Source organism: Dysidea avara, chromosome 2 (genome assembly GCF_963678975.1).
Source record: "Dysidea avara chromosome 2, odDysAvar1.4, whole genome shotgun sequence".
Lineage (NCBI taxonomy): Eukaryota > Metazoa > Porifera > Demospongiae > Dictyoceratida > Dysideidae > Dysidea > Dysidea avara.
Window position 1 is genome coordinate 26,041,496 of NC_089273.1, and position 11,075 is coordinate 26,052,570.

The 11,075-nt window shown below is 36.5% G+C and overlaps 1 protein-coding gene across 1 annotated transcript; it reads left to right on the forward strand.

The window, feature by feature from the left end:
- Nucleotides 1-759: 759 nt before the first annotated feature.
- Nucleotides 760-10,337, forward strand: LOC136247957 (E-selectin-like). Its single transcript, XM_066039776.1, has 8 exons — nt 760-820; nt 989-1,177; nt 1,290-1,463; nt 1,903-2,094; nt 2,445-2,621; nt 9,354-9,542; nt 10,073-10,246; nt 10,318-10,337. Exons 1-8 carry the CDS (start codon nt 760-762, stop codon nt 10,335-10,337), a joined length of 1,176 nt encoding a protein of 391 aa, XP_065895848.1.
- Nucleotides 10,338-11,075: the final 738 nt, after the last annotated feature.

Sequence of the window (11,075 nt, forward strand, 5' to 3'; positions counted from 1 at the left end):
TTGTATAGTAAAATGTGTTTCTAATGGAATATTATGTCATTGTATTTCTTTAATAAAAGGTTGTACATATGTTCTTCACATTAGCCTGTAACTTGATATTATTTTAGTGATGCGGTTTCCTGTTGTTAATTAAATCATTTTAATGGATTAAATCCAAGCATACTGCATGATGAGTAGCCAATGGTATTATATACTTTTTGAATCACTATTCCTCTAAGTCACAGATATCCAGCTACAAGTGCAGTACTTAATGTAGTTTATGTTATGTAGTTTCATGAGTTCACTTTAGTTATATGCAGTCAAGTTTATATACACACTCTGTGAAAATCCAACAGTAAAAAACCTTGAAATTGTTATGTACTAATTCACTATCAACAAATTGTTGCAATTGCATGTTGTTAGTTAAAAGCATACTGTATACCTACTTGGGTTGCCACTTGTATTTCCCATGTTATCCATGTTATCAACATTATATTCTTCTGTCAAGAGCAGGTAATCACCTAACTGTAAATGATTTTATTACTTTCAAGTTTTTCTTTATGTATGTGCAATAAATCTGGTTGTCTAACAGAAAAGTGTTAAAAGCATTAATCAATTGAAGACAGATGTCAGTGCAATTATGGTTGCACACTTATGTATTATTACATCATGTGATGTAGAGTATGTAATTACAGGATGTTCTAGAAGGGAAATTAAACTAAGTGGACTACTTGGTGACTATAAATAATCTGCATTACTAACTGTGTCAAACTTTTGAAAATGATTTACAGAGCAATTGTAGTTTTTCTGGTGTCTCTTCTGTGGAGCACTCTTGTCAATGGTGTGTGTATGTGCATGCATTGGTGTATGTGTTTCTATGTTGAATTGATTTATGGTATTGCATAATAAGTAGCTGTGTGATTTTGTGAAGACTGTGCTAGCATTTAGTTTGTTTATCAATTGTAAATAATTTTGTACAACTGTTGGTGATTACACTAAATATTACCAGGTCAGTGTCCAGTTCTCACTGATCCTGATAATGGGATGATATCTTGTTCACTGGGAAGTGATGGAATACCAACTGAAGGAGATACTTGCGTATACCAATGTAATGATGGTTATGTTGTGTCTGGTGATGGTGATAGAGAATGTCAGAGTGATAATACCTGGACTGGTAGTGAAGCTATTTGTGAAAGAGGTGAGGATTACAGTCTACCAGAAAATATGAATTTGCCATGCAAGGAAGTGTTTGATGTTTCTTTTATTGTGACTGCTTACAGTAGAAGGTCATTGTGTTTTTGTCTTACTAGTTGAATGTGAACCACTGGCTGCTCCTGATGATGGGATGATTTCTTGTACTGGAAATATGTTTGAAGATATTTGTACTGCATCTTGCAATGGAGGCTATGAATTGAGTGGTAGTGAGACTAGAACCTGTCAGAGTGACCAGACTTGGAATGGCATAGAAGCAACTTGTTTGGCAGGTATATACATCATTTAGTGTTATTTTCCTTTGTAATCATTAATACTCATCAGTAATGTTGGCTACGTATATTGAGATGAAATTGAAGTGTTAGCTAATCAGTCTATAGATTATGCAAGTATAGCTAACTGGCTATCTTTCAGTACACATGATGTGGTCTTTATATAGCAAGTACTTGCATGTAAATAAATAGCGTAATTAACAAATGACATTATTTACTTGTAGAGAGTCTGGAGATGAAAAGCAGGTGCACTATAAGAAATGCCCTAGAATCAAATGCGCCATAAAATTCATATATCAGTACCTAGAATATAAATACTTAGCAATTAATTTTGATTATAGTTTGCCAATGGCAGAGATTGTATGGTGCTTTGTACCATTATATGTTTTAGCTACATACACAGAGAAACAATGTTACATGTAATTGGTAAACCATTTAGTTGGATTATGTCCTGTACTTTCTGATCTTGATAATGGAATGGTGGACTGTTCACTGGGAGATGATGGAGTACCAACTGAAGGAGACACTTGTGTATACACATGTGATGATGGTTATGAGTTATCTGGTGATCGTGTCAGGGAATGTCAGAGTGATGGGATGTGGAATGGAAATGATACCACTTGTAAAGCAGGTATGTAAGAATTATATTAAAAATCATTGTCTTTAATGTATGCCAATTATGGTGATCACTTACATTCTGGAATAATAGAATATTAACAGCTATAGTGGAAGATAAACGTAAATCAGACTTACATGTGCAACTGTTTTAGAAATGTACAAAACGTGTCTGGTTGCTTGTGTTAATGCATTGTTGTAATGTACTGAACATCCATACTATCCAGTATTTTCCTAGTGGAGAGTGCATCTCTTAAGGATTAACTGCACTCCCACCATTGTCATTAATGTAAGGCAAAGTTGTAGTCTCTACAGTATGCGATTATCATTAACAGACATTATTGTACCATGTTCATGTTACTACAGTAGTACAATGTCCCCCACTTACTGCTCCTGATAATGGAATGATTTTTTGTACTGGTAATGAGATTGGAGACACTTGTACCATCTCATGTGATGATGGTTATGAATCGAGTGGTAGTGAAACTAGGACCTGTCAGGGTGATGGTACTTGGAGTGGAACTGATGTTACTTGTTCAACAGGTATGTGTAATATACAATACAGGCAATGCCCATTAATTATAAGAATCCTGAAATACTGTCAGTATTTTCTTATTATACAAGCATACAGTAGAAGAAAGTTTATGTTAACCTTATATTTCAATGTGGCACTGAGTGTGTTTTAATTACCTAAATGTTAGACGATCACAGCATAAATTCTAGAGTGCATACTAGACTATAACATTCTTTGCAAATCTAAAGTGGTATAAAACATGGTAATTGTGTACCTGTATCACTAAATAAATTGTACTCATTGATTATAAAATAATTTATGGTGTAATGGTTTTCTACTAATTGATGCTGTATATAAGGATGGGTGGTGTTGCATTTTTGAAGGACAGCACAGTATTAGAAAAATAGCTTAGTATCACTAAAAATACTGTACCTTTTCTATTTTGCTCTCTTAAAAACATGGGTAAGTTATGATTTATACTTATATACCCACATTGTGCTAACACAGTGTAGTAATAGTTTCTTCGTAAAGAAACAAATGAAATGACAATTGTACCACAAAATAAGGTTTGAAGTATCCCATAAAGTAAACATAAAAACATTGTGAATAGCTCAACACACATAGATCTGTGTTTGTCCCCTGCGTATATAAACATGGTTGTATATGGCTTGACTTCATGTATGGCCACCACTAAAGTACCAAACTTTAATTACTATTAAATTTGGCATTTGGTATTTTTAGAAAACCACATCACTATCTGAAAACACCTTTATTAACTACTAATACCTTATACCTCCCAACCCCAGCTGTATACACTACATCCAACAGAGTATCGATATAAATTATTGTACATATATCAATCATACATTGAGACCATGATTTGTATTAGATCAAGACACACGGTAGTGTGTCGTGCGGCCCAAGAAGCCGGCGCGTAACACCCGTGAGTATATTGACAGGAAGAAAGAAAACGCAATTTTCACACCTCCGTAGCTCTGTGCTTCCTTGATGAAACAAGACGATTTTTGCTGTGGACATGCCCCCCAACTGCAGCACTCCACATTCCAAATTTGAGCGAAATCGCTTTGCGCGTTCCCGAGATATGCGACTTCAAAAATTGGCTCAGTTTCTTCGTTTTTTTTTTCTTCTTCTTCTTCTTCTTATTTTTCTTTTTCTTGTCGCACACTTACAAAAACTGCTATAAAACTCGAACGCCATATCCGATTTCCTTGAAAGTTGGCACACAGAAGGGGAATATAAGGGCGCATCTCTGTACCAACTTTGGCTGGAATACGATAAACAGGCAAAGAGTTATGAGCGATTATTCACGAAAAATAACACCAATATGTTGTCACGCCTACAGGGTAAACCGCGTATGGGAAGAAGCTGAAAATTGGTGGGTGAATAGGTTAACTATTGAACCTCAAACCTTTTGTGGTTTGAAAGAAATCGAGCTAAAAAACAGGAAGATACAACGAAAAAACCAACAGTGTGTAACAATTACGCAATCGAGATTAGCTAATAAAAAAACGACTGCTTGCCACGCCTACCAGATAAACCGCTTGGGGTAATGCTTTGAAAATCGTTGTACAGATGGAGTAATCATCTTAGAAAGGCTCATCAATGGTGTAGAAGAATCAGACTTAAAGCCACGGAGTTATAACACGAAATCCAACTTGGTGCAGCAAGTGCGAGATCGAGATACTCTAATAGAGCAGTCATCCTAATAGAGCAGTCACCCTGAAGAGAATTCAAGAGATCAGCTAGAAATAAGAAACCTGTATAGAGATCAGCTACACACAAGTCACCCAGTAGAGAGATCAGCTAGAAGAAGTTACCTTGTAGGGAGTTCATGCAACTGTGGAAAGAGATAGTTCAGCTAGAAAAAATCACCTTGTAGAGTTCAGCTACAAAGAAACCACCATGTAGAGAGTTCAGCTACAAACAAATCGCCCTGTGGAGAGATCAATAGAAGAAGTTACCTTGCAGAGAGTTCAGCTACAAAGAAACCATCATGTAGAGAGTTCAGCTACAAACAAATCTCCCTGTAGAGAGATTAGCTAGAAGAAGTTACCTTGTAGAGAGTTCAGCTACAAAGAAACCATCATGTAGAGAGTTCAGCTACAAACAAATCTCCCTATAGAGAGATCAGCTAGAAGAAGTTACCTCGTATCATGTAGAGAGTTCAGCTTTAAACAAATCACCCTGTAGAAAGATCAGCTAGAAGAGGTCACCTTGTAGAGAGTTCAGTTACAAAGAAACCACCATGTAGAGAGCTCAGCTACAAACTAGTGACCTTGTAGAGACATCAGCTAGAAGAAGTTACTTTGTAGAGAGTTCAGCTACAAAGAAACCATTCTTTAAAGAGCTCAGCTGCAAACAAATCACCTGTACAGAATTCAGCTACAAATAAATCACCCTGTAGAAAGATGAGCTAGAAAAAGTTACTTTGTAGAGAGTTCAGTTACAAAGAAACCACCATGTAGAGAATTCAGCTACAAACTAGTGACCCTGTAAAGACATCAGCTAGAAGAAGTTACCTTGAGAGAGTTCAGCTACAAAGAAACCATAATTTAGAGAGTTCAGTTTCAAACAAATCACCTGTGAGAGTTCAGCTACAAACAAATCTCCCTGTAGAGAGATCAGCTAGAAGAAGTTATCTTGTAGATAGTTCAGCTACAAGCAAATCACCCTGTAGAGAAATCAGCTAGAAGAAGTTAACTTGTAGAGAGTTCAGCTACAAAGAAACCATCATTTAGAGTGTTCAGTTTCAAACAAATTACCTGTAGAGAGTTCAGCTACAAACAAATCACCCTGTAGAAAGATCAGCTAGAAGAAGTCACCTTGTAGAAAGTTCAGTTACAAAGAAACCACCATGTAGAGAGTTCAGCTACAAACTAGTCATCTTGTAGAGACATCAGCTAGAAAAGTTACCTTGTAGAGAGTTCAGCTACAACGAAACCATTCTGTTTAGAGCTCAGCTGCAAACAAATCACCTGTACAGAATTCAGCTACAAACAAATCACCCTGTAGAGAGATCAGCTAGAAGAAATTACCTTGTACATAGTTCAGCTACAAAGAAACCACCAAGTAGAGAGTTCAGCTGCAAAGAAATCACCCTGTAGAAAATTCAGCCACAAACAAATTGCCCTGTAGAAAGATCAGTTAGAAGAAGTTACCTTTTAGAGAGTTCAGCTACAAAGAAACCATTCTGTAAAGAGCTTAGCTGCAAACAAATCACCTGTACAGAATTCAGCTACAAACAAATCACCCTGTAGAGAGATCGGCTAGAAGAAGTTACCTTGTAGATCGTTCAGCTACAAACAAATCACACTGTAGAGAGATCAGCTAGAAGAAGTTACCTTGCAGATCGTTCAGCTACAAACAAATCACCCTGTAGAGAGATCTAGATCAGCTAGAAGAAATTACTTTGTAGAGAGTTCAGCTACAAAGAAACCACCATGTAGAGAGTTCAGCTGCAAAGAAATCACCCTGTATAAAATTCTGCCACAAACAAATTGCCCTGTAGAAAGATCAGTTAGAAGAAGTTACCTTGTAGATAGTTCAGCTACAAACAGATCTCCCTGTAGAGAGATCAGCTAGAAGAAATTACCTTGTTAAGAGGCCAGCTACAAAAAAACCATTCTGTAAAGAGCTCAGCTGCAAACAAATCACCTGTACAGAATTCAGCTACAAACAAAATCACCCTGTAGAGAGATCAGCTAGAAGAAGTTATATACCTTGTAGAGAGTTCAGCTACAAAGAAACTACCAAGTAGAGAGTTCAGCTGCAAAGAAATCACCCTGTATAAAATTCTGCCACAAACAAATTGCCCTGTAGAAAGATCAGTTAGAAGAAGTTACCTTTTAGAGAGTTCAGCTACAAAGAAACCATTCTGTAAAGAACTCAGCTGCAAACAAATCACCCGTAGAGAGATCAGCTAGAAGAAGTTACCTTGTAGATAGTTCAGCTACAAACAAATCACCCTGTAGAGAGATCAGCTAGAAGAAGTTACCTTGTAGATAGTTCAACTACAAACAAATCTCCCTGTAGAGAGATCAGCTAGAAGAAATTACCTTGTAGGGAGTTCAGCTACAAAGAAACCATCATGTAGAGAGTTCAGCTGCAAAGAAATCACCACTGCCCAAATTTCAAGGCAATAGCTCTTTCCAATCTGAAGTTATCAATTGTCAAAGTTGGCAAATTGTGTGTGGAAGGCCCCTTTTCGCAAATCCAGTCACATATGTATTATATATATAATTTGTACATTTACTGATAAAATATTTAAAGTACATCTACTTCATCTTTTCTTCTTCCTGTAGTAAAGAAAAAAAAACATAAGTTAAAAAAGTCCCAAAGCTGGCCATAGGCCGGCTTTGGGGTATACAAATACAAAAAGAAATGAAATCTAATCCAAAACAGCCAAGCTGTAAAAAAAGTGTGCGGCCCTCAGAAAGGCTATGGTGAAAAAAGATGTGAAATCCAAGGTGGCGGCCAAGAAATGGCTGTGATGGTAGGTTAATGGTAAAAATTTTAATAACGACAATTCAGGTGAATTTTTGTGCCGCTTCACAAAATTTACCTGAATTGTCATTATTAAAATTTTTACCATTAACCTACCATCACAGCCATTTCTTGGCCGCCACCTTGGATTTCACATCTTTTTTCACCATAGCCTTTCTGAGGGCCGCACACTTTTTTTACAGCTTGGCTGTTTTGGATTAGATTATAATGTATTGTGATAATTATATCGATGTATGGTGTATAGACATAAGAAATATACTACATTTTAATGGCTGGTATTCTCTATTGTTGTATATACGTAGATGCTGGTTTTAACACTTGTCTGAATGACAATTTAGTATTTTGGAAAAGTAAAAAGATTTCATTTGTACTAGTAATAGCATGGGTAGCAGTGAAATTTGGGATAAATACCACTCTTGTTGTATTGGAAATGGGGATAAATTTCACGCGGTATAGCAGTGAAATTTGGGATAAATACCACTCTTGGAAATGGGGATAAATTTCACTCGGCTTTACCACTCTTATTGTATTGGAAATGGTAAATTTCACTCGGCTTTGCCTCGTGAAATTTATCCCCATTTCCAATACAACAAGAGTGGTATTTATCCCAAATTTCACTGCTATACCCATGCTATTCCCAGTTAATACCATACTCGCTGCATATACGCATGCTGTGCATTAGCGTTGCTATGTACGCAATTTGTCACTATGTACTAAACACGCGTCAACACTAATTGGCGTTACATTATTAACATAAATTCTAGCCAATGAAATTGCATTACAACTTTTTCACTGCTACCAGTGAAATACGGGATAAATTTCACTGCTACTATTGAGACTTTTGTATTGGCAGTGAAACAGGTATGGTATTAATTTCAAAATAAGACAAACACATATACTCAGTACGCATTCATCTGATCCCTCATTTTTTGTTAATAACTCTTGTTACATGGACCAGCTGCCCAAAAATTTACTAGTGCTGTGAAGCCTGAACTGTTTATCTAAAAGGCACTTTTATGGCAAGAACAAGTCTTTAAAAACATCCCATACATTTGGTATAGACAATTCAAGTGTGCAAACATGTTTACAACATGAAAACATGCTTGTACAAAACCACTGGAAGTGAACACATTTTCACTTCTTCGACTTCACTGTATTTGGCAGGGGCTCAGGTGAATGCAAACCGACTATACTGTTTATATACTCCACTTTATATCATGTGATATAAGGTTGTATCATGATACAATGGAGACAGTATACATCCAAATACTATAATACTACTCTACTGTACATCTCTCATGGTTACTATTTTTCTAGTAGCGTTCAATTTCCAACAACAAGCTGTGGTACGTATAAGTTGATTAGACTTCAAAAGCAAAATTTTATGTAATTAATTTTGCTCAGGCCCTGTATTTAGTGGCACTCTCACTTCACTTGGGTATTACAACACAGGTCTTACAGGTTATTAATTGGATTTGAAAGTGTAACTACTAGATGTACGTATTTATGAGTTTTGATGGGATGGCTTTCACTTGATCTAATGACTGTTCTGTAAGAGTATTTCAATGCTTTGTTCCAAATTCTAAAGGGGCAAAGAGTTATGTTTGTTTTTAGTTTTCTTAAGTACATGTGTATTTTTGCAAGTACTGAAGTATGCCAGCATTATGTTCCTCAATGGTGGATCCAGGATGGGGCATTTGGGGCAAATGCCCCCCCCCCCCCTTCGCAGTGAAAGAGCCATACTTCTTTTGATAGAAATACTGTATACCTTGTCATAGTTTCCAGACCAAAATCAAATTGTATATTGTCACCATTTATTGCAGTCACCTGAAACTAAAGTTAAAACAGCTGTCAAACAGCACCTTCGTACGTACTAAGTGCCCCTAAAAATAATTATTGTGTGGCTGGTGTTTAAGACTTATATAGCCTTTTAAACAGCTTTTAAGACTTCACAACCATCTGCAAAGGACATAATGACAAAAATCAACCTACTAAGGAGTGATCATTGCTGCTTAAAAAATACAGTAACTAACAAGAGAATCTGCTCTCGATCTGCTCTCCCCAACAACCTACTACTTAGCCTGTTTGTGCCCCTCCCCTTGCCAGCTCCTGGATCCGCCCTGGCTCCTTGCTTTCTTTCTCTTCCTATTGCTTTAAAAATTGTTCAGGCAATAATGATGCAATTACTGTACAATACTTGCTGTGATTACCAGATTGTTATCTGTGTACACATCTAGTGAGGTGCCCAGTACTTGCTGATCCTGATAATGGAATGATCACATGTTCACTGGGAAGTGATGGCACTCCAACTGAGGGGGATGTTTGTGTATATGAATGTGACGATGGATATGTTGTGTCCGGTAATAGACACAGGGAATGCCAAAGTGATGAGACATGGACCGGTAGTGATGCTACCTGTGCTAAATGTAAGATGAATCAATTTCTTACTTGTATGATTAATTACTATTTCTTCAGTATTACGTATTTTACACAAATCTTCCTGCTGTGTCCTAGCTATAGGTACACAGTAGCCAGTGGCGATTCTAGACCTGACCAACAGGGGGGGCCAAGTAGGGAACAGCATAACTATTGTTGTTTGGCTATAGTATAAAATATAATTTCAGGGGGGGTCTGGGGGTGCAACCCCCAGAAGCTACAGGATTTTTTCAATTTAAAGGCTTGAAAACAGCCTAAAATTTATTCTAAAAACATGAAAAATGCTAAAAATAACAATGCCAATCTATACTGCAACTTTTCCCCAAAATTTTTTAAAAATTATTTTTTTAGCAGGGGCTTAGAATCGCCTATGACAGTAGCAATAACAGTTTGCATGTAGAGTTTTTTGAACTTTTGTGTTGACATGCAGGTTGAGTGGTATAACAGTTTTGTTCATCATTATGTATCTCAGTTAAATTTCACCCAAGTGTACTGCTGACTGCATATTTATTTTCTTTAGTGTCATGTGCTCCACTTGTGGCTCCTGTCAATGGAACAGTGTCTTGCACTGGGTATGAGTTTGAAGACAGTTGCAATGTTTCATGTGATTTTGGGTTTGAGTTGAGTGGTAGTCAAAATAGGACTTGCCTGGCTGATCAAACTTGGAGTGGAGGTGATGCTGTCTGTTCAGAAGGTACATATATTAAGTGTTAATCAAACATGTAATATATTAATAAAAATTATTTTATATGCGTTCTGAATTAGGGTTCATGCCATGTATATGATTGAAGACCGTTTTATTTAATTCTTTTTTTACCTTTCCGTACTATCTTATGTTTTGTTGCATAAATTTTGTTGTCAATGTGTGTCACTATAAAACTTCCTTATATGTGATCGAATTTTGGAAAATCACCCATATGGGTGCATTTGATACCTAAAATATTAATGATCACATCACAAACTTTATAGTGCAAATCTATTTGTTAATGGTTGTAAGCCATTCTCAATACCTTAAATTACAAGAAAATTCTTGAAATATTTTTAAAACTGTGCCCTGCTCTTATTAGCAACCCACTAAACATAAAAATTCTAATTATTTTACTTGCACCCATATGGGTGATTTTCCAAAATTCAGTCACATATGTGTATATGTCTCTTATACTTGTAGTGATATTTTGTCCATCTCTTGATGAGCCTGATAATGGGACACTTGATTGCTCAATTGGAGATCATGGAATAGCCTTCCCTAATGACACTTGTAGCTACACTTGTGATGACGGTTTTGTGCTGGAGGGCAGTGTGACTGTAGTGTGTGGTGATGATGGAGTTTGGAGTGACAAAACTAAATGTGTACCGCGAGGTATGCACATAAATAAATGTGTGGTGTATTGTGCTTTAAGCATTACAGAATGGAGATACAGCCCCTGTATCTATGCTAAACAATGTCAAAGTATATAGATAAATTATTAAAAGGCCAAAATGCATCATAGCTATGTCATACTGTTTCATTTTCAAATGCATTT

Bases quoted from the DNA above. Each gene is read 5' to 3' on its own strand.
- LOC136247957 (XM_066039776.1), top strand. From the start codon at position 760: ATGATTTACAGAGCAATTGTAGTTTTTCTGGTGTCTCTTCTGTGGAGC. The intron at 821-988 runs GTGTGTGTATGT...AAATATTACCAG, and splicing joins GTGGAGCACTCTTGTCAATG to GTCAGTGTCCAGTTCTCACT. The intron at 2,622-9,353 runs GTATGTGTAATA...GTACACATCTAG, and splicing joins TGATGTTACTTGTTCAACAG to TGAGGTGCCCAGTACTTGCT.